The sequence below is a fragment of the Chiloscyllium plagiosum genome, chromosome 4 (genome assembly GCF_004010195.1).
Source record: "Chiloscyllium plagiosum isolate BGI_BamShark_2017 chromosome 4, ASM401019v2, whole genome shotgun sequence".
Classification (NCBI taxonomy): Eukaryota; Metazoa; Chordata; class Chondrichthyes; order Orectolobiformes; family Hemiscylliidae; genus Chiloscyllium; species Chiloscyllium plagiosum.
In genome coordinates this window covers 95,063,436-95,088,279 of record NC_057713.1, presented here as the reverse complement: position 1 = coordinate 95,088,279, position 24,844 = coordinate 95,063,436, and the positions used below count along the sequence as shown (strand labels likewise).

Sequence of the window (24,844 nt, the reverse complement as noted above, 5' to 3'; positions counted from 1 at the left end):
TTGAACCCCATCCTTCCAACCGCAACAAGGATAAAACCCCCGGTCCTCGCCTTCCACCCCACTAATATGTGGATACAGCACGTTATCTTCTGCCATCTCTGCCACCTACAATCAGACCCCGCCATCAGAGACCTATTTCCCTCTCCACCCTTATCTGCATTCCGCAGAGACCATTCCATCCGTGACTCACTCGTGAAGTCCATTCCCCCCCACCAACCCATCCTCTGCACCCGACACCTTCCCTTGCCACTGCAGGAGGTGTAAAACCTGCACCCATGTCTTCCCCCTCACCTTATTCAAGGCCCCAGAGGATCTTTTCACATCCGGCAGTGATTGTTCTGCACATTCATCCACCTCATCTCCTGTGTCCATTGCTCTCGATGTGGTCTTCTCTACATTGGGGAGACAGAATGTCAACTTGGGGAGCATTTCAGGGAACACCTCTGGGACACACGCACCCAACAACCCCACCAGCATGTGGTCGACCACTTCAACTCCCCCTCCCACTCCACCAAGAACATGCAAGTCCTGGGCCTCCTCCACTGCCAAATCTAAGCCACCCGACAACTGAAGGAAGACCACCTCAGCTTCCGCCTTGGGACCCTTCAACCACAAGGCATCAATGTCAGCTTCACTAGTTTCCAAATCTCCCCCCCCACCTCACCCCAGATCCAACCCTTCAACTCGGCACTACCTTCTTGACCTGTCCCACCTGTCCATCTTCCTTTCCACCTATCCACTCCACCCTCCCCACTGACCTATCATAATCACCCCCTCATCTGCACCAATGTAACACCTTCCCTCCAGCCCTACTCCCACCCTCCTATCTATCCCATTTATCTCTCAGCCCCCTTCCCTGCACATTCCTGATGAAGGGCTCATGCCCGAAATGCCAATTCTCCTGCTCCTCTGATGCTGCCTGATCTGCTGTGCTTTTCCAGTGCCACACTTTTTGGCTCTGACTCTCCAGCATTTGCAGTCCTCATATTGTCTTGGCCTGTAGTATACCCCCCGCATTATGATTTCACCTTTCCTATTCCTCAGTTCTACTCCTATTGCCTTGCTGCACGAGTCGTCTGATGTATCCTTTCTCAGTACAGCAGTGAAATTTCCCCAACCCTTTTACATCCCTTTCTATCATACCTGAAACATCTAAATCCTGTGGCATTCACCTGCCAGTCCTGTCCTCTTTCAGCTAGGTCTCTGTAGTCACAATAATATCATAGTTCCAAGTACTAACCAAAGCTCTGAGTTCATCTGCATTGCCTATTATACTTCTCGCATTGAAACGCATGCATTTTAGATCACCTCCCTGCTCTTTTCAGCAGCATTTCTCTGCCTGTTCTCATTCTTGTTCTTAGTCATTTTTGCACCTACTGCCCTATTCCTCTGGTTCACATTCCCCAGCCACACTAGTTTAAAGCCTCTCCAACCACTCTACCAAGTACCACCATGCCCACCAGCACCAAAGGACATCAATCCCAGCCCTGTCCAGGTCCCGTCTCCCCCAGAACCAGTCCCAATGCCTCATGAATCGGAAAACCTCTCCCTTGCACCATCTTTTCAGTCACGTCATAGATGTTCATCCTATATATCCTGCTGTTTCTACCCTGACTAGCTTGTGGCACTTAGTAATCCTGAGATAACTACCTTTTGAATTTCAAATTTCTTCCTGGTTCTCGATATGCTGTTTTCAGGATCTTCTCTCTCTTTTTAAAACCTATGTCATTAGTATCAATGCATACCATAACCACTGACTGTTCTCCCGCTCCCATCTCCAAAATGTCCTGCAACTGCTCCGAGACATCCAGGACCCTAATGCCAGGGAGGCAGCATACCATCCTGGACTCTCATTTGCAGCCACTGAAATGCTATATATTTCCCTTATGATTGAACCTCCTAGAACTACAGCATTTCTATGCAAACTCGTCTCTCCTTCTGCAGCAGAGCCAACCATGGTGTCATGAATTTGACTGCCTCTGTTATCCCCTGAGAGGCCATTCTCCTCAACAGTATCCAAAACGGTATGTCTGTTTTGCAGAGGAATAGCCACAGGAGATTTCTGCTTAGCCTTCCTGCTCTGCCTGGTGTTCACGTATTCCCTTGCTGCCTGAATCTGTGGTGTGACCACCAATATGTGCTATCCACGATACTGTCCACCTCACAATCGCTTCAGTGTTCCCAGACTCTGCTGCAACTCCAAAACTCGGGCTTCCATGAGGTGGAGTTGGAGGCACTTCATGCACACATGCAGATCCCAGGCACTGGAAATGTGCCCAGCTTTCCACATCGGAAAGAGGAGCAGACTCCAACTTGGAGCTGTCCTGCCATGTCTTACCCCTTTTAATTAAGTTAATTAATTCTTACAATGTCAAATAACGCCTTCCCTCCCTCCCCCCTCTCCTTCAGCAGTGCATAATTAATAGTGACCTTAAAACCACCACAGATGCATACCGATTCATCTTTGTGATAGATGTAGTGCAGTCCTTCTCATTTACAGGTTCCAGGACTTCCGTGTTGACCAGTCTCTCTACTTTAGCCTCGACTTTGGTCTGATTGCATAAGGCATTGATCTAGCTTTGCAATATTTTACTTGATTTTCAGTTTGACAGAGATCTTTTCCCCTTGAAAACAATGGCATGTTTCTTTAGAATCTGTGATAGGTCTTTCTCAAAATCTGGCAAGTGATTTGCTTCAACGCAGTTGAGTTTGATTTTTCTCTATTACGTTCTTCCCAGTAAACCTGGAAAATTTCTTTTGATAATGTGTAGGGATAAATTTTCAGACTGACCTATAACTGAACATTAACTTTGCTACTACCCCTTGGTACAGGCAAAGAGGTGATTTTAAGTTCTTAGCACAAATTTTGAGGGTTGAAGTGCAATATGACTAAGCTGCTTCTGATACACACTTTCAGCTAGAAATGAAAGAGGAACTCTGATATCCACCTCTCTTTTTTACTGGTTTGGTATTCAGTAAGGGGGTGATCCAGTACTGGTTGCTGTCACCAGCAATGGCTAGTAAATTTAAAAGTAGCTTCTTTTCGGGACCAAGAGTCTCTGTTTTTCTCATGCCCGTTTTGTACCATATAGATTTTTTTTCCACTCATTGGTTTCTGTACTTTGGCTGTATGTTGTTCAGATTTCCTTCTCAAACACGCCTGTTCATTGACTTGCCGTTTTTTTCTAGCAGTTTTTACGTACAGCTTCTTTATATCAACAAGTTGCTGCTGATCTATTTTTCCATATTGATGGCCATTTTGATGGTGTTTCTCAGTTGCCATTTTGTGAACTTGTATGGTTGAGCTTTGCTGTTGAGCTGCCCTGGTGGCTGTATCCAATGCTTTCTTTAAGTCTAGGTTCTTTTCTATCAGTAATCTCTTCTGGATTGTTCATATTTTGAATAACAGAGAAGATGGTAAAAGGGGAGGGGGTATGGCATTATTCGTCAAGGACAGTATTACGGTTGCAGAAAGGATATTTGAGGTAGTATGGGCTGAGGTTAGAAACAAGAAAGGAGCGGTCATCCTATTTGGAGTTTTCTTTCAGCCTCCGAATAGTTCCAAAGATGTATAGGAAAGATGATTCTCAATAGGAGCGAGAGTGACAGGGTTGTTATTGGGGATTTCAACTTTCCAAATGTTGATTGGGAATACTAAAATTCAAGTATTTTAGATGGGTCAGTTTTTGTCCAGTGTGTGCAGGAGGGTTCCCTGACATAGTATGTAGAGAGGCCACCAAGGGGTGAGGCCCCATTAAATTTGGCACTGGGTAAAGAACCCAGCCAGGTGTTGGATTTGGAAGTGGATGAGCACTTTGGTGATAGTGACCACAATTCAATTATATTTACGTTAGCAATGGAAAGATATAGGTATACACCGCAGGATAAGAGTTATCGCTAGGGAAAGGCAATTACGATGCGATAAGGCAAGATTTAGGATGCATAGGATGGCGCAGCTACTGTGGGTCCTTGATAAGTATGTACCTGTCAGGCAGGGAGGAAGTTGTCGAGCGTGGGAGCCGTGGTTTACTAAAGAAGTTGAATCTCTTGTCAAGAGGAAGAAGAAGGCTTATGTTAGGATGAGATGTGAAGGCTCAATTAGGGCACTTGATAGTTACAAGTTAGCCAGGAACTTCCTAAGGAGAGAGCTAAGAAGAACCAAGAGGGGACATGAGAAGTCATTGGCAGATAGGATCAAGGAAACCCCTAAGGCTTTCTATAGGTATACCAGAAATAAAAGATTAGGGCCAATCGAAGATTGTAGTGGGAAGTTGTGCGTGGGGTCAGAGGAGATGGGGGAAGCACTAAATGAATATTTTTCATCAATATTCACACTAGAAAAAGATAATGTTGTCGAGGAGAACACTGAGATTCAGGCTACTAGACTAGATTGGATTGAGGTTCACAAGGAGGAGGTGTTAGCAATTTTGGAAAGTGTAAAAATAGATAAGTTCCCTGAGCTGGATGGGATTTATCCTAGGATTCTCTGGGAAACCAGGGAGGAGATTGCCAAGCTTTTGGCTTTGATCTTTGTCGTCATTGTCTACAGGAATAGCACCAGAAGACTGGAGGATAGCAAATGTTGTTCTCTTGCTCAAGAAGAGGAGTAGAGACAACCCTGGTGATTATAGACCTGTGAGCCTTCCTTCAGTTGTGGGTAAAATGTTGGAAAAAGTTATAAGAGATTGGATTTATAATCATCTAGAAAGGAATAAGTTGATTAGGTATAGTCAACATGGTTTTGTGAAAGGTAGGTCGTGCCTCACAAACCTTACTGAGTTCTTTGAGAAGGTAACCAAACAGGTGGATGAAGGTAAAACGATTGCAGTGGTGTATATGGATTACAGTAAGGTATTTGATAAGGTTCCCCACGGTAGGCTATTGCATAAAATACAGAGGCATGGGATTGGGGTGATTTTAGTGGTTTAGATAAGAAATTGGCTAGCTGAAAGAAGACAGAGTATGGTGGTTGATGGGAAATGTTCATCCTGGAGTTCAGTTACTAGTGGTGTACTGCAAGGATCTATTTTGGGTCCACTGCTGTTTGTCATTTTTATAAATGACCTAGATGAGAGTGTAAAAGGATGGGTTAGTAAATTTGCAGGTGACACTAAGGTCAGTAGAGTTGTGAATAGTGATGAAGGGTTTTGTAGATTACAGAGGAACATAGATAAGCTGCAGAGCTAGGCTGAGAGTTTAATGTGAAAAGTGTGAGGTGAATCACTTTGGAAGGAGTAATAGGAATACAGAGTACTGGGCTAATGGTAAGATTCTTGGTAGTATAGATGATCAGAGAGATCTCCGTGTTCAGGTATATAGATCCCTGAAAGTTGCCACCCAGGTTGATAGGATTGTTATGAAAGCATACAGTGTGTTAGCTTTTATTAGCAGAGGGATTGAGTTTCGGAACCATGAGGTCATACTGCAGCTGTACAAAACTCTGGTATGGCGTACTTGGAGTATTGCATACATTTCTGGTCACCGCATTGTAGGAAGGATGTGGAAGCTTTGGAAACGGTTCAGAGGAGATTTACTAGGATACTGCCTGGTATGGAGGGAATGTCTTACAAGGAAAGGCTGAGAGACTTGAGGCTGTTTTCGTTAGAGAGAAGAAGATTGAGAGGTGACTTAAATTGTGACCTATAAGACAATCAGAGGATTAGATTGGGTAGACAGTGAGTGTCTTTTTTTCCTCAGATGGTGATGGTTAGAATGAGAGGACATAGCTTTAAATTGAGGGGTGATAGATATATGACAGATGTCAAAGGTAGAACAGTAGTAGACTTGCCAACTTTAAGGGCATTTAAATGGTCATTAGATAGACATATAGACGAAAATGAAATAGTGTAGGTTAGATGGGCATCGGATTGGTTTCACAGGTTGGCGCAACATCGATGACTATATCTGCTTTAATTCTTAGCATTTCCTCCTTTTCTTTCCATTTGAAACAAGGTATTTCTGTTTCTTCAAGTCTATACCTCTAGCTCAATATATACCCTTCAGATAGTGTTCTTGATGCTTAGTGGCCCTTCAGGGTGAAGATTGTAGTGAGGTTTTTCTGGAGAGTTATTTTTTTTTAAATGTCTCGCTGACTGTACCTAATTTGATACAGTGATGGAGTCTTTTAATTTCTTCTATTTATTGAAGTGCCTCCAAGGTCTGCTGTAAGGACCATGATTGTGTTTTCTTCAAAGCATTAGTGGGATTTACCTAGTGGATCTCAAAGCAGTTTTTTTCCTTGTTGGCAGTTTTCCATTTGCATTACATTTCACAAAGAATCAGGAGACCCAAGTGTTTAACAGCAGTAGAAGCTTTATTAGGGAGGTGTTCATTCTGCAGGCAGCAAGGTTAGATGAAACTGTTTCATGGCTGCTGACAGCATCATGATGTCATGTGATCAGACTGTTAAAAGACAGTTCATCATACTTAGCACATACACAGCAAACACTAATTTTGCACTGTCTTATATCCATAACTATAATTACAAAGTGTTTGTAATGAGTGTGAATTAATCCATTCACGTTGTTTGAAGTGAAATTATAGAGGAAAATATACTTAATTAAAATATAATAAATCAGTTTTGAAAATGTCTAATTTATTATTTTGAGCTTTTCAAGATTATTTCAAAATTTCTAACCCTTTCTTTCTCTTTCCCTATAAGGTCAGGATATCATTCAGCAGCATGGCAGTACTGGTAATGGTGAAATGAATGGAGGGATCCAATTGGAAACATCAGTGAATAATCAACCTAGTACTGCCACATTGACTATCAGCAATGATCAAATTCTGAATCAGGGATCCAGCCTTAATACTACAAGTGCCAACATACCAGGTATTGACGTAGTGATAACCACTACACTCACCTCTGACTCTGTTGAAGTTCAGGTATGCTTCAGGTGTCTTCCACTATAAAAATTGATTCGAAGTATCTATTTCGTTCATCCGCCATTTCTTTGATCCCAATTACTACTACTCTAGCCTCATGTACCAGCAGTCCACCATCAACTCTTGACTCTCTTACCTTTTTTAGATATCTTTTTTTTAAAAACTCTTGCAGTCTTCTTTAATATTATTAGCTAGTTTACTCTCATATTTCATCTCTTCTCCCAGCCCACCCCACCCCTTTATTGCTTCTTTAGTTGTCCTCTGCTGATTGTAAAGGCCTCCCAATCCTCTGGATTCCCACTAATTTTCACGAGATTGCTTGCTTTTTCTATTGCTTGTATGCTGTCCCTGACTTTCCTTGTCAGCCATTGTTGCCTTGTCCTCTCCTCCTTCGTATATTTATTCTTCCTTGCGATGAATTTTTGTTGTGCCTCCCAAAATTCCTGCCATTGCTGCTCCATTGTCTTCCCTGCTGTGCTCTCCTTGCAATCAGTTCTGGCCAGGTTCACCCTCATATCTTTGTGGTTATCTTTACTGAATTGTAATACTGTTACATCTGATTCCAGTTTCTTCCTCTCAAACTGCAGGCTGAAATCTATCATACTGTGGCCACTGCCCATTAGGGGTTCTTTCACCTTAAGCTCCATAATCAAGTCTTCATTACACATCAACAAATTCAGAATTGCCTGTTGCCTAGTCAGCTCTACCACAGGCTGCTCCAACAAATCATTTTGTAGATGTTCTAAGAATTCCTTTTCTTGAGGTCCACGACCAATCTTTTCCCAGTCCACCTGCATATTGAAGTCTCCCATGATTATTGTAGTTTTTTACGTGCCTTGTCTATTTTCTGATTTATTTTCTTCCCCAAATCCTGACTACTGTACATAACTCCCATCAAGGTCTTTTTTTCCTTTGTGCTCCCTCAACTCTACCCACATAGATTCAGTGCCATCTGAATCTGTATCACTTGCTATCAATTTTTAATTTAGTTTCTTACTAACAAGGCTACCCCACACCTTCTGCCACTCTGCCCATCTACCTGTCCTTTCAGTAGGACATGGATGTCCAAGCTCTGAACTCTTGCAACCACATCTCTGTGATACGTGCAGCATCACACCTGCCAATTTAATCAGTGTTACAAGCTCATTTAACCTGTTTTGTATACTGCATGCATTTAAGTACAACACCCTAAGCTGTGCATTGACTGCCCCCTGTTCTCCATAGTTGTCACCACGTCAGCTGTGCCTGAAGTTAGATTCTTGAGCCTTTCTATAGTCTCTAACCAAACACTTGGTGTGGAAACATTAATAACCTCTGCCAAGCTCTCCCACCCCTTCTTTTAAAATTTCCATGCACTGAATCCACTATTTAGGTTAATGCCCTATCTGTAGCCCTGGTTATGCAATTTGCCAGGATTCTGGTTCCAGCATGATTCAGATGGAGCTTGTCTTTTCAAATGGCTCCCTTCTTGCCCAGTACTGGTTCCAATGTCACATGAATTCAAACCTGGTTTTCCCCAAATCATCAATAAGCCACGCATTTACCGCTTCATTCTTGTTGTGGCTCAGGTAGTAATCCAGAGATTATTACCTTTTTTGGTTCTGCTTTATAATTTAGCCTCGACTGTTCGTATTCCCTCAGGATCACTTTCCTCTTTCTACCTATGTCATTGGTACCTATATGGACAACGACAGCAGGATCTTTCCCCAAGTTATTCTGCAGCCCAGATGAGATATCATGAACCCAGGCACCAGGAAAGCAACAGGGCCCTTGGGGCTTTTGATTGTGGCCACAGAAAACAGAGTCTATTCCACTGACTGTACACCTCCCATTACAACATTTCTCCTTTCTCCCACCTCTTGAATGGCCTCCTGTACGGCAGTGCTGTGGTTAGTTTGCACTTCCTTCCTAAAGCCTCCAGTCTCATCGACACAGAGAGCAAGAATCTCAAACCTTTAGACAAGCTCAAGGGCTGAGGCTTCTTCAGTACTACCTCCTGGGTCCCTCTATTTGCCTTGTTCGTAGTCACACTCTCCTATCACAGACCACTGACTGAATTTGAGCTAGTTAATCTAAGGGGTGTGACTGCTTCCTAAACTACAAGCAATAAAATAGGAACCAGTTTTATTATTACAAAAATATACTTTATTCATTTAAAGAAACATTATCAAAAGTATGTACAGAAGGTTCTAGAACAGTCTGTACAGCATTTGAAGAGGGAAAAAAACCAAACAGCACACTAGAATTTGACATCGTTCAGAGCTTCCCTGGAGTTGCAAAACAAAGGCATTTTCTACTAAGAGAAGGTGAGGACTGCAGATGCTGGAGATCAGAGCTGAAAAATGTGTTGCTGGAAAAGCGCAGCAGGTCAGGCAGCATCCAAGGAGCAGGAGATTCAACGTTTCGGGCATAAGCCCTTCTTATGCTCCTTGGATGCTGCCTGACCTGCTGCGCTTTTCCAGCAACACATTTTTCATCATTTTCTACGAATGCAGGAAAGTAGGAACCACTTATTCAAACTTTCCCACTACTCACCAACTGAAGAATCTCAGATACTCCCTCTTCTTCCTGTTGAGCACCAGGTCCTTTGTGATCCCTTTCTCCCAGATTCCTCCTCCGTCATTTCTCACTACTTCCCTCCTCGTGGACCATAGCGCTGTTACCTCATTACCAAAGATAACTGATTCTGATTTAACCTGAGGGTCAGTACACCTTTATGGTAACCATGCTAATTATACCCAGGCTATTGGCGTCAATGTGCATCATAAACCAGCAAACTGAGGTAATTGACCCTACCTCCTCTTTAAATGCTTTCTGTGATCTAGCCTGTACAACTCTCTGAATAGTAATTCCAGACATTCCTTAACCTCTGGAAGAAGAAATTCCTTTGCATTTCAGTTTTAAACACGTGTCCCCTTATTCTGTAACTATGTCCCAAGTTCAAGATTCGCTTTCCATGGAAACAACTCCTCAGCATCTACTCTGTCAAGCCCCATCTGAATCCTGTATATTTGAATAAGATTCTTCTAAACTCTGAATATAGGCCTAACCTGTTTAGCTGTTCTTGATAAGTCAATCAATTCATCCCAGGAATCAGTCTAGTGGATCACTTTTGAACAGTACTAGTATATCCTTTTTTTAAATATGGGGACCAATCTGAACACAGTGCAACCTCAACAACACCTTGTATTGTTGGAACAAGTCTTCTCTGTTTTTAAATTCCATTCCCCTGATAATAAAGCCCAGAATTCCATTTGTTGCCTTAAACACTCACCGCACCTCCATGCTAACTTTTTTGTGTTTCATGTACAAGAACACCCAAATTTCTCTGGGTTTTTTGATGGAACCGCTGTCCATTTAAATAATAGTCTGCCTTTTGATTCTTCCTAACAAAGAATACTTATAATACATATGCCAAGTTTCTCCCCACTTGCTTAACCTGTCTATAGCCCCTTGCAGTTTCCTTATGCCCTCTTCACAAGATGCCTTTCCACTTATTTTTGTGTCATCAGCAAATTTAGATATACTGTGCCTTTTCCTCTATCATTAATAAGTGTAAGGTCTCAATTAGTTAATTAGATTAGATTACTTACAGTGTGGAAACAGGCCCTTCGGCCCAACAAGTCCACACCGACAATCCGAAGCAACCCACCCAGACCCATTCCCCTACATGTACCCCTACACCTAACTCTATGGGCAATTTAGCAGTAATCCTTGTGGTACTTCACTAGTTACATCTTTTAAACCTAAAATCCCAAATCTGTTTTCTGTGTGTTAACCAATCCTCAAAAAACGGTAATACATCGCCGTACCTTCCACCCCCCCCAAAATAAAAATCAGTGGGCTCTTGTGTAATTACTTTTCAAATGACACTTTATTGAATGCGGTTTTGAAAATCCAAATACACATCTAACAGTTCTTGTTCATCACCTTACTTGTTCTATCCTTAAGGAATTCTAGCAAATTTGTTAAATATCAATTCCCTTTCACAAAACCATGTTGATTCTCTTTAATTGCATTAAGTATTTTTAAAATGCTCTGTTATTTCTTTCTAATAATGGACTTGCATTTTCCCAATGTGAGGCTAACTGGCTTATAGTTTCTTGCTTTTTGTCTCCCTCCCTTCTTGAATAATGGCGCCATATTGACAGTTCTCCTATCTGCTGGAATCCAACCGGGATCCAGTGAGGTCTTGGGTATTTTGACCAATGCCTCCTATATATCTCTGCAGCTACTTCCTTTAAAGCCCTTTGATGCAGACCGCCCAGTCCTCATCTCTTGTTTGCCTTTAGTCCATTATAAAGTTAAAACGTTTTGATTGTCACAAGCCAAACTTTCATAAATGTATTTAACTTTATTAGGAATGATTGTGGTGAGTAACTGGTGAGCAATACAAGATCAGGTCCAAAACTGTGCATTGTAGACACTTATTTAACAGTTAGTTAGCCAATAGTAATTTATAGTGTTAGTCCAGATCTAGAATAGTTAACAAGTATGAAAGTTAACAGGGTCCTACAGCCATCTAACAAAACTTCTAGTACTGTGTGTCTCATGTATTATAACCTCAAAGGGTTACTGGTTGAAACATGCTGCTAATAGTAAAAATCTCTTTGGATATTTTCTGGCATTTGTTGGGCATCTTGAATCAGATATCTTGTTAGCTCAAGGTAAAAGTTCTAGGATTGTAAATATTGTCCAGAGGAAAATTAATGAATGATGAATGAAAGTATTTTGCTCACCATGTGTTCTATGTTCCATAGAGATACAGGAACTGATTCAGTATTTGTTTGCATCACTTATAGGGTTGAGTTCAACTGCGAACAATTTGGCATCTTCCCTCACTACATCCCTTTCCCAAACTACTGTCCCTACCCAGAATCTTGAGATGTCGTCTGCTAATATGGGTGGAGATGGCAGTGTTACTCTTACTTTGACTGACACCCAAAGCATGCTGTCTGCTGGTCTAGACACAGTCACACTCAACATAGCTGCTCAGGTAAGGCTGAACCAACAGGACACTTCCAAACATTAATGTATTCATTATTTTAAAATGTTTCATTTAATAGCTGAGAGTATATTGATACTTATGATAGGTTTTGTGGTCTGTGACTCAGATTTCCAGCAGCAAATATCAGTACTTTCCTCAATATGCAACAAAATCGAAGAGTGTGGTGCCAGCACAGCCAGTCAGGAGCAGGAGAGTCGACATTTCAGGCATAAGCCCTTTGTCAGGCACCACACTTTTCCACTCTGATCGCCATTGACGTCGATTTTCCTGCTCCTCGGATGCTGCCTGAACTGCTGTGCTCTTCCAGCACCACTAATCCAGAACCTTGTGTACTTATACACCACCTTAATGAAAAAATAAAATCCAAAGATGCTCCACATAGGCATTGTAGACACTACTACATAATGAAATGTTAGAACAAGTGATCAAGCACTTAGTCAAAGAAAGCGTTTTAAAATAATATATTTAAAGTAGGAAAGCTAAACAAAGAGGTTTTAAGAAGGGAATTCCAGAGCTTGGGGGCCAGATAGTTGAAGACGCCTGATTAAAACTAGATGTTTTTCTATTTTTTTGCTGGATAGGACAGTTGTAGAGATGTATCCAATATTTCCTTAGCAATTCACTTGTCTCAAGAATATCACATTGAAGTTTCATCCAGTACTTCATGCTTCCTCCATTGAAAAAGATAGCGAACTTTCAAAAAATTCATTAATGTTGAAATGTCTTAAATCTTCAAGCATATAACTTAGTAAGTTGTTACAGGAATCACTTTTCAACCAAAAGCACAGAACTTGATGCAGTAAATGACTGCAGAACATAGTTATGGTTTAAACAAAACTAATTCCACATTACATTTCAAAGGCAAGCATAAGGAAGATGTGGAGCTATCAACATTATGTGCTACATGTGACCAAGAACAGAGATTGTAGACTTAAATTTAGAATCACACAGGTAAAAAGAGGGCCATTCAAGCCATCATTTTAAAAATATCTATCCAATTAGTCCCAATCCACTTGCTTTTTCCCTCCAGCACTCGATTTTTTTCTTTACAAGTTTGTCTCCAATTCCCTCCAAAAGCTACGGTTGTGTCTGATTCCACCATCATTTCAAACTGTGTTGTCCATACCTTCATAAAGCTCTGTGGAAAACTATTTTTTGGATACATATCACTCTCTATTTAATTTAGGGAGTCAAATATATTAAAATAAACTCAAAATTTTTATTAGCTCAAAATAAACCTAATTTTAAAAAGTGAGACTTGACAGGCTTCCAGTACTGTTTAGCTTTACATAGCGGTAGGAAAAAATGTTGAAAGAGCTATGCATTAGACATTTGTTTGGTGCAACACCAGGCGGGAGAGCACTTTAGGAGGATTTAAACTAGTTTGGCAGGGCGATGGGAACTGGAGCTATGGATCCTAGGATGGGGTAGCTGGTGAACAGGTAAATACAGCGTGCAGAAGGATAGACAGTTGATAGGGCAAAGTTGCAGTCAGTGTGATTGGTTGAAGTGTGTCTATTTTATCACTTATTTGTGATGAAGGGCTTATGCCTGAAACGTCGACTCTCCTGCTCTTCGGATGCACCTGACTTGCTGTGCTTTTCTAACACCACACTCTGGACTCTAATCTCCAGCATCTGCAGTCCTCACTCTCTCCTATTTTAACTCAAGAAGTGTTCAAGAATAAGGGTGATAAACTTAGAGCATGGATCAGTACTTGGAGCTATGATGTTCTGGCTATTACGGAGACTTGGATATCTGAGGGCAGGAATGGTTGTTGGATGTTCTGGGGTTTAGATGTTTCAAAAGAAATAGGGAGGGAGAGAAAAGCGGTGGGGGAGTGGCATTGATAATCAGGGATAGTATTAAAGCTGCAGAAAGGGATGTCATCGATATGTCTACTGAGTCATTTTGGTGGAAGTCAAAAACAGGAAAGAAGCAGTCACTTTATTGGGAGTTTTCTATAGACCACCAATAGCAACAGAGACACGAAGGAACAGTTTGGGAGGCAGATTTTGGAAAGGTGCAGAAGTAACAAGATTGTTGTCATGGGTGACTTCAACTTCCCTAATCTTGATTGGAACCTCCTTATTACAAATAGTTTGGATGGAGTAGATTTTGTCAGGTGTAACCAAGAAGGATTTTTGACTCAATAGGTAGATAGGCTGACTAGAGGGGAGGCCATATTGGATTTGGTGCTTGGTAGCAAACCAGATCACGTGTCACATCTCTGTGGGAGAGCATTTCGGTGATAGTGATCACAACTCCCTGACATTTGCTATACTCATGGAGAGGGATAGGAGCAGACAGTATGATAATGTATTTAATTGGGGGAGGGGGAATTACAATGCTCTTAGGCAGAAACTGTGGAGCATAAATTGGGAGCAGCTATTCTCAGGGAAATGCACAACAGAAATGTGGAGGTTGTTTAGGAAGCACTTGGTTCGAGTGCTGGATAGGTTTGTCCCACTGTGGCAAGGAAGGGATGGTACAATGAAGGAACCTTGGATGACAAGAGATGTGGATCATCTAGTCAAACCAGGATCAGACAGGGCTCCAGAGGATGACAAGGTAGCCAGGAAGGAACTGAAGCATGGCCTTAGGAGAGCTGAAAGGGGACATGAGAAAGCCTTGGCATGTTGGATTAAGGAAAGCCCCAAGGCATTCTACACTTATGTGAGGAACAAGAGGATGGCCAGCGTGAAGGTTAGGGCCGATCAGGGATAGTGCAAGGAACTTGGGTCTGGAGTCGGAGGAGGTAGGGGAGTACCTTAATGAATACTTTGCTTCAGTATTCACTAGTAAAGAGGGACCTTGTCATGTGTGAGAACAGCATGAAACAGGCTGATGCGCTCGAACAGGTGCGTCTTAAGAAGGAGGATGTGCTGGAAAGTTTGAAAAACATGAGGATTGATAAGTCCCCTGGGCCAGGTGGGATATACCCAAGGTTATTTTGGGAAGTGAGGAAAGAGATGGCTGCACCTTTGCCAATGAACTTTGTGATCTCACTCTCCACCTGTGTGGTACGAGATGATTGGAGGGTGGCAAATGTTATTCCCTTGTTCAAGAAAGGGAATAGGGATAACCTGGGAATTATAGACCAGTCAGTCTGAGTTTTGTGGTAGGCAAATTATTGGAGAGGGTTCTGAGACAGGATTTATGATTATTTCAAAAAGCATAGCTTGATTAGAGAGAGTAAGCATAGCTTTGTGAAGGACAGGTCATGCCACTCAAGCTTTGTTGAATTCTTTGAGGATGTGAAAAACACACTAATGAAGGTAGGGCAGTGGATGTGGTGTTTATGGATTTTAGCAAGGCATTTGATGAGGTTCCCTGTTGTAGACTCATTCAGAAAGTAAGGAGGTATGAGATACAGGGAAATTTTGGCTGTCTGGAATCAGAATCAGCTGGCCCGTAGAAGACAGACAGTGGTAGTAGATGGAAAGTATTCGGTCTGGAGCTTGGTGATCAGTGGTGTTCCTCATGGATCAGTTCTGGGACCTCTGCTCTTTGTGATTTTTATAAATGACTTGAATGAAGAAATGAAAGGAAGGGTTAGTAATTTTGCCGATGACACGAAGATTGATGGAGTTGTCGATAGTGTGGAGGGTTGTTGTAGGTTGCATTGGGACATTGACAGGATGCAGAGCTGGCCTGAGAAGTGGCAGACGGAATTCAACCTGGAAAAATGTGAAGCGATTAATTTTGGAAGGTCTAATTTGAATGCAGATTACATGTTTAAATGGAGGATTCTTGGCATTAAGAGGAACAGAGGGATCTTGGAGTCCACGTCCATAGATTCTCAATGTTGCCACCCACGTTGATTGGGTTGTTAAGAAGGCATATTGTGTGTTGGCTTTCATTAGCAGGGGGATTGAGTTTAAGAACCGTGAGGTCATACTGCATCTCTATAAAGCCCTGGTTAGACCACATTTGGAATATTGTATTCAGCTCTGGTCTCCTCGTTATAGGAAGGATGTAGAAGCTTTAGAGACGGTGAAGAGCAGATTTACCAGGATGCTGCCTGTACTGGAGGGCATGCCTGATGAAAAAAGGTTAAGGGAGTTAGGGCTTTTCTCATTGGAGCGAAGAAGGTTGAGAGGTGACTTGATGGATGTACAAGATGATGAGAGGCAGAGATAGAGTGGATAGTCTGAGACTCTTTGCCAGGGTGGAAATGGCTATTAGGAGGGGACATAATTTTAAGGTGATTGGAGGAAGGCTCTTTACACACAGAGTGGTGGATGCATGAAATTCACTGCTGGCAGTTGTAGTAGAGTCAGAAACATTAGGGATTTTTAAGCCATCCTTGGATAGACACATGGCTAATAGTAAAGTGAAGGGTCTGTCGGTTAGTTTGACTTTAGAGTAGGCTAAAAGATCGTCACCACATCGAGGGCTGAAGAGCCTGTATTGTGCTGTACTGTTCTATGTAACAACTTGTATTTGTATAGCATCTTTTGTGTGGTAAAGTGCCCCAAGTTGCTTTACCAGTGTATTGTCAAATAAAAATTGACACTGAGCCACATAAGGAGATTATTAAGGCAGATGAGAAAAAAACTTAATCAAAAAGATGCCCTCAAAGGAGGGAGGGAGAGAGAGAGAGAGCGCGCGAGAGAGATGTGAAAATCATTACAGAGCTTAGTGCCTCAGCAGCTATTTCCGTAGTCGAAAAACTAGTGCAATGGAAAGAATGAATGCATAAAAGATGTAAAGTAAATTAGTGGAGAGATCTTGGAGGGTTGTTAGGCTATGCAAGGTAATAGAGTTAGGGAGGAGTGAGCCCATGTAGGGATTTAAACATAAATAAATAAACATAAATAAATTTAATATTTAAACCTTTTATAATATGCAGTGCCAAATATTTTAGCATATCAATTCCATGAAGCAGTTTTAGAAGAGTAATGGTGAAATAAGCTCAGAAAGATAAATGTATTTAAATATAATGATTAAGACCCAATTGTCTAAATTTTAAGGAAGGAATTTGAGGCTAATAATGATATACAGAAAATATAGACCAGATGTGCTTCATGCAAAATATTCACAGATGGGATGGATTTACTGACTGTTAATAACATTACAGATGTGTAATTTTTAATTTTAGTATTTTAGAATTGTTCTCTACAGAATGACTATAATGTTCAATGTGATGTTTTAGAATGGTGGCTTTAAAGTACAGGTACTTTAAAATGTCAGTGCCCTTAGATTTTCTTCATAAATTGCAAAATCACCATCTCTGTTTGCTACAACGTTATTGACATTAAAATATTTAAAACCTATATTCTATACTAAATATTTTTAGTGAAATATTTAGTATAGAATATGCTGACTGAATTGAAAATGGAAGTGTTATCTACAAGACTATTAATCACAGTGGAGCAAAACATTTGTTTTGTTGATATAATTGTGTCTGGTAATTTAATCTTTTCCTCTTCAAAAACAGGGGCAACAATTTCCAACAGTGGTTCCTGAAGCAACTCTCCCAGGCCAAACTGCATCAACTCATCCACAGGTTATATTGGTCAGTCAGGCACCACAAGATTCAGCTGGTACACAAGATGAGACAACCTCATACCAGGTACAGTACAGCAATTTAAATGATAAAATCATAGAATCATCATGAGATGAGGTAATTTGCCCTGAAACCCCATGTCGACACTTTGATAGAGCTATCCATTTACTCCCACTCCCCCTACTCTCCTCCTGTATTCCTGCAAATACATAAGTACCTCAGTTTTTCCTGAAAATTGCAATTGAATCAGCTTTCACACTCTTTCAGACAATTCCTTCCAGAGTGAAAAACATTCTTCTCTCTATTCTGTTTTTGTTTTTACCAATTATCTTAAATCGGTGATAATACTGTGGAAACAGTTTCTCCCTAACTAGTATACCCCATTTCATCCCCATTAAGTTCCCTTTGATTTTCATTACTCTAAGGAAAATGATTGTAGTTTCTGTAATTTCTCTGCATAAATAGGATCAATGTGACTTGATGGGTCAGTTGGTCTGCTTCTACACTGTAGGATATCTCTTATTCTATTAATTAAGGATTTAATTTAGAAAATCATGTGGCTAGTTTAAGAACTGGGTGGCAGAGGGTGAGTGAAGAGCAGTTCATTGAAATTTACATAGGTAAAGAATATAAATTTTGCTGTAAGCAACGTTTGTAATAAAGTGTCACATGGGAAGGCACAAAGGTATGCAGCTTTTATGAATGGCACATGTTGGTTCAGGCCTACACCCGGGAAGTATCTTCCACTGAAATACTTGAACTTGAATTTAAAACTTCAAATCAGGGCAATACAAAGAGAGTTTTTTTAGAGTTAGAAGTTCAACTCACTCTGCTGAGTTATAGAGAATAAGTTATAGGCAGAGGTGAATGGTGATCATCTGTATATATTAGGAGAAGCAAGAACACATAGGCTAGAGCAGGGATATTTGAAGGAAATGATCTGATCCAGCAAGTTTGAAATACTTGTTGGGGAGGTGATGACTCCTTTTGGGGAGGTGATGACTCTGGGAGGGATCTTCACGGTGTTATAAAATAAGGCCATGCTTAAGAATGGAATATTGGAAGCACATCCATTCCAATGGAAAATTTGAAATGTTGGATTAGTTTATCGTAGGCTTCTATATATCTTATCATCAGACTCATCAGCTCCTTTTCTTCAAGAATTTTTTTTTGAAAAGGCATAGCTATGGATGTAGGTTTGCTCACTGAGCTGAAAGGTTTGTTTTCAGATGTTTTGTCACCATACTAAAACATCTTCAGTAAGCCTCTGGATAAAGCACTGGTGTTATAGCCCGTTTTCTATTTGTGTTTGGGTTGCCTTAGTGATGTCATTTCCTGTGGTGAAGTCATTTCCGGCGGTGATGTCATTTCCTGTTCTTTTTCTCGTGGGGGTGGTAACTGTGATCCAAGTCAATGTGTGTGTTGACAGAGTTCTGGTTGGAATGCCATGCTTCTAGGAATTCTTGTGTGTGTCTCTGTTTGGCTTGTCTTGGCATGGATGTGTTGTCCCATTTGGAATATGCTGTTGAAAGAGTTGTGATGAGCACTGCAGAGCATCTTGCAGATAGTACGCACCGTTGCCTCTGTGTGCCAGTATTGGAAGGAGTGAATGGAGAATATATGAATGGGATGCTAGTCAAATGGGCTGCATCGTATTAAGCTGTGTTGAGTTGTTCTGTGTTGCTGGAGCTGCACTCCTCCAGGCAAGTAGAGAATATTTCCATCACACTTGACTTATGCCTCTTAGATGGTGGACAAGCTTTGGGTAGTCTGACTCTGACCTGATCCTTGAGCCACAGCATTTATTTGGCTGGTCCAATTACATTTCAGGACAGTGGTAACCCTCACAACGTTGATAGTGGGGTACTCGGTGATAGCAATGCAGTTGAATGTCAATGGACAATGGTTAGATTGTCTGTTGTTTGACATGGCATTGCCTAACACAAGTGTGGTGCAACCGTTACTTACTACTTGTTAGCCAAAGCCCAATGTTGTTCAGATGCTGCATTTCAGCAAGGATTGCTTCAGTATCTGAGGAGATCTGAGTATACAATGTATAACAGTAATCATCTATGACCTTCATCATGCACTATGGAAGGAAGGTCATTGATGAAGCAGCAGAAGATGGCAGGTTCATAACAGTAATCTGAGGAACTCCTAGAGTGATGCCCTGGGACTGAGATGGTTGACTTCCAACAACTACGACCATTATCATTTGTGCTAAGTATGATGTTGTGGTTCTGTTCGCCGAGCTGGAAGTTTTTGTTGCAAACGTTTTGTCCCCTGGCTAGGCGACATCATCAGTGCTTGGGAGCCTCCTGCGAAGCTCTTCTTTGATGTTTCCTCCAGTGTTTATAGTGGTCTGTCCCTGCCGCTTCCGGTTACTAAGGATAGTTGGTCGTGTCGTTTCGTGGCTAGTTGATGTGTAGCCACACACGCAGACAACAAGCAACATGAATTCGACTGGGACAACACTACTATCATAGGGCAAGCCAGACAGAGAACAGCCAGGGAATTCCTAGAGGCATGGCATTCATCCACAAACTCCATCAACAAACACATCGACCTGGACCCAATATACCAACCACTACAGCGGACAGCTGAAACTGACAACCGGAAGCGGCAGGGACAGACCACTATAAACACCGGAGGAAACATCAAAGAAGCGCTTTGCAGGAGGCTCCCAAGCACTGATGATGTCGCCTAGCCAGGGGACGAAACGTTTGCAACAAAAACTTCCAGCTCGGCGAACAGAACCACAACAACGAGCACCCGAGCTACAAATCTTCGCACAAACTTTGAACAGCTAAGTATGATTTCAAGTAGGAGAGGGTTGTATTTTTTATTCCCATTGACATACATTGTTGTAGGGCTCCTTGACTCTGTATTCTGTCAGATTCTGTCTTGATGACAAGGATAGTTGAACTCACCTTGCCTCTGGAGTTCAGCTGTTTTATTCATATTTGGACCAATGCTGTAAAGAGCCAGGAGTTGGGTCATTCTGACCTGTTCACTCGTGAAATAACTCCACAGACACTAGTATTCCATTATCAAGACACCCTTTACTTAACGCGTGAACTGTATATTAACTCTGACCAGGTAGCTCAGCACCAGTCCTTAGAGTGAGGATAATCGCCAAGACCCTTGTTTATATCTGTAAGCCAGGACTCCCTGATTGGCCCAGGATAACCGCCTCAGTCAGGAAACTCCAACTCAATGTGATCCACCTACCCAATCTCGTTCTAATCACTACAACTCATAAACAGAAAATTCAGCCTGTTACCACAGTTAATAAATCTTTTGCTCGTTTTGCTGATGATTGTGAGTAGACTGATGGTTCATTTATTGGCTAAATTGGATTTAATCTATAGTTTATAGCCAGGATACACCTTGTAAAATTTCCACATTACTGGTCATAAGGTTGTGTTGTGACTGTACGAGAACAGCTTGATAGGACCGCAGTTAATGCAGGAGTGCAGCTCTTCAGTATTATTGCTTGAATATCATCAGGCCTGTAGCCTTTACAGTGTACAATATCTTCAGTCATTTCTTGATAGCAAGTGCAATGAATTGAATTGGCTGAAGACTGAAATCTGTGACGTACAAGTAGATCATCCACTGGTACTTCAGGCTGAAAATGGTTACAAATACTTCAGTCTAGATGTGCTGTAACCTCCATCATTGAGTATGCAGATATTTGTGGAGCCACCATATCCTCTTAATTGCTTAATTATCCTCCACCATTCATAGCTGGGTGTGGCAAGATTACAGAACATTGGTTGGATCAGATCCGTCGATTGTGAGATTGCCTAGCTCTGTCTGTCGCCTGTACTTCCATTGTTTGACATGCAATTAGTTTTGTATTGTAGCTTTATAGGTTGATACCTTTTTTTTGGAATGTCTGCTGCTGCTCCTGGCACACCTTTTTGTACTCTTCATTGAATCAGGGTAGATTCCCTGGGTTGATGTTAAAGTTAGAGTTGGAGATATGCCAGGCATGTTCTGTTGTTGGTCCCTAATACCAAATGGATGCCCAGTTTTGAATTGCTAGATCTATTCAAAGTCAATCCCATTTTGCATGGTGGTAGTGATAAAGGATAACATGTTGAAGATTATTCTCACAGTGAAGCCAGTAATTTGTCTCCACAAGGACTATGCAGTGGTCACTCTCACTGATACTGTCATGGACAGATGCATTTGCGGAAGGCAGACTTGTAATGACAAAGTCAAGTAGATATTTTTGTCGTCTTGGTTCCTCACCTCACTCGCCACAGATCCAGCCTGGCAGTGTGCAAGTTTCACTAAGTTGAGCTTTTCAACAAACTGGCAACATCTAATAGATTCAGGAGGAATACAAATGCCTTGAATTAAAAATTTGAGTAGATACAAAGGTAGGCTTTCAAGGCGTGGGACTTGCCTTGCTTATTTGCATGTGGTTCCGGTGAGAAAGTGGGGTATAAAAACACACTCACATCCAGGAGTGAAGCCAAAAAACTAAATGGTCAAATTAACAGCTAATGTTTAACTAATGAGTAACATCTTTTTAAAAGTACCGATGATGGATCCTTCCTGTTTGTTAGTACAATGGGTTTCTCATATTTTTAGAAGCAATTTTAAACGGAGACCCAGTTTGTCTGTTGGGACAGCTGCAAATGTACATGTGTTTGAATATTAATCAAATTTTAATCAGCATACCCTATTTGTGATTATGTGAGATGTTTTGGAAGTTAAAGGAGTTCTGTGAAGTCCTTGAAGTGTCCTGAAGACATGAAAGATGCTGTGTAACTGCAAACACTTGCTTTGAATGAACATGAGGACAATCAATATAATTCTGTGTCCACTGTGGATTTATCCAGAAGAATAACTGTGTCATTCATATCAGTTAACGTCAAAGTTTTATTTGTGGCATTTGAATTCAATAATCTCATTGAAAGCCAGCTAGGCACCTCTTGTTTGTTACATAGTGATTGCTTCAATAAGTTGGGATATCTATCATGTCAAAATGTCATAAACCAATGCATTTATCTAGCACCTTTAATGTAGATAATCACAATGATGATTATCTAACAAAATTTGACTCCAAATCACTTAGGGAGGTAAATTCCAGAGTTTTGACAACTTGAGGCATGCTGCTAGTGATGGGATGAGTTAGTAAGTTAGGGTTACTTAAGAGCCAGATTTGAAGGAGCTTGTGGAAGTGTAAGGCTGGAAGAGATCTCCGAAACTGGTTGAGGCATTTTGACACCATATTTGAAGTATAACTACTTGGGAAGTACTGAATAGTGTCTGGAACTATACTGTGTCAGATCCTTTTGATTCCATTCAGAACTGAAAATGTGATTAGAATATAGTAGTCAGAAAATAAGTTATTTTAGTCAGCTTGGTTTGCAATATAGTGATGCCAACAAGCCTGGGTTCAATTCCCACACCAGCTAAGATTACCAGGATCCTCCTCAACCTTTCCCCTCATCTGAGATGTGATAACCACAGATTAAACCACCAACCGTCATCTCTGAGTAGTGAGCGAGAAGCCTATAGTCCAGTATGACTATGGCGAGTTTACCTTTAATCTGTCTAATTTTATATGCGCAGCAATTTTGTCGTTGTGCTCATGTGACAGCAATAATTATGCAAATAGGCAAAATCAAAAAAATGAGATCCTGTTAGTACATTGCCTTTCTGACAAAATTTGCACCAGATCTTAATGTCATGAACTGAATTTGCACCTTCTGGTTTAGGTAACTGAGACAACGATTAGTTTTACAGAAGACAGTCAGACAGATGATGAGGGCCAGATAAATCACTGTCCCAATTGTAGCCAAAGCTTCTCTTCAGGCTCCATGCTCCGTCGACATTGCCGCGAAGCCCATGGGGAGGAACGAATCCACATATGCAACGTCTGCAGCAAAGCCTTCAAACGAGCAGCCCATCTCAAGGTAATTGAATAAAATCACAGACAAATTGGTTAAATTTACTATTAATGTTGCAACGCTTTTTTTTGTTTGGGCACCATCCCCTTTCTTCAAGTTTATCTTTTTGGCATAATTTCCAGCAAACTAAGCATCTCACTTGGTACAAACAGGATGTCCCCCTTAGTCCCCACCTACGTTCGAGACACCACCCACGCCCTCCACCTCCTCCATGATTTTCACTTCCCTGGCCCCCAACGTCTTATCCTCACGATGGACATCCAGTCCCTATACATTTCCATCCCCATACGCTTCCATCCCCCATCACGAAGGCCTCCAAAGCCCTCCGCTTCCTCCTCTCCCACCGACCCAACCAGTAACCTTCCACAGACACCCTCCTTCGACTGACTGAACTGGTCCTCACTCTTAACAACTTCTCCTTCCAATCCTCCCACTTCCTCCAAACCAAAGGAGTAGGTATGGGCACCTGCATGGACCCCAGCTATGCCTGCCTCTTCGTCGGATATGTGGAACAGTCCATCTTCCGCAGCTACACTGGCACCACCCCCCCACCTTTTCCTCCGCTACATCGATGATTGTATTGGCGCTATCTTGTGCTCCCACGAGGAGGTTGAACAGTTCATCCACTTTACTAACACCTTCCACCCCGACCTCAAATTTACCTGGACCGTCTCAGACTCCTCCCTTCCCTTCTTAGACCTCTCCATTTCTATCTCGGGCGACCGACTCAACACAGGCATTTACTACAAACCGACCGACTCCCACAACTACCTAGATTACACTTCCTCCCACCCTGCCCTCTGTAAAAACGCCATCCCATATTCTCAATTCCTTCGCCTCCGCCGCATCTGCTCCCAGGAGGACCAATTCCACTACCGAACAACCCAAATGGCCTCCTTCTTCAAAGACCGCAATTTCCCCTCAGATGTAGTTGACGATGTTCTCCATCGCATCTCCTCCACTTTCCGCACCTCTGCCCTTGAACCCCGCCCCTCCAATCGCCACCAGGACAGAACCCCACTGGTCCTCATCTTCCACCCCACCAACCTCCGGATACGTCGTATCATCCTCCATCATTTCAGCCACCTCCAAACAGACCCCACCACCAGGGATATATTTCCCTCTCTACCCCTATCAGCATTCAGGAGAGACCACTCCCTCTGCGACTCCCTAGTCAGGTCCACACCCTCCACCAACCCAACCTCCACTCCCAGCACCTTCCCCTGCAACTGCAAGAAGTGCAAAACTTGCGGCCACACCTCCCCCCTCACCTCCCTCCAACGCCCCAATGGACCCTTCTATATCTGTCGCAAATTCACCTGCACCTCCACACACATCATTTACTGTATCTGCTGCACCCGATGTGGCTTCCTCTCCATTGGGGAGACAGGCCACCTACTTGCGGAACGTTTCAGGGAATACCTCTGGGACACCCGCACCAACCAACCCAACCGCCCCGTGGCTGAACACTTTAACTCCCCCTCCCACTCCGCCAAGGACATGCAGGTC

General features: G+C 42.0%; 1 protein-coding gene across 2 annotated transcripts in view; it reads left to right on the top strand.

The window, feature by feature from the left end:
- LOC122549212 (zinc finger protein 236-like) overlaps positions 1-24,844 on the top strand; it is a 159,007-nt gene that overhangs the window by 125,073 nt on the left and 9,090 nt on the right. Inside the window, exons 26-29 of one of the 2 annotated variants that reach the window (XM_043688634.1) lie at positions 6,662-6,832; positions 11,688-11,881; positions 17,337-17,471; positions 23,144-23,341. In XM_043688634.1, the coding sequence (XP_043544569.1) occupies positions 6,662-6,832; positions 11,688-11,881; positions 17,337-17,471; positions 23,144-23,341 (698 nt within the window). The remainder of the gene's footprint in view (positions 1-6,661; positions 6,833-11,687; positions 11,882-17,336; positions 17,472-23,143; positions 23,342-24,844) is intronic. The other variant, XM_043688635.1, reaches the window with a different exon arrangement.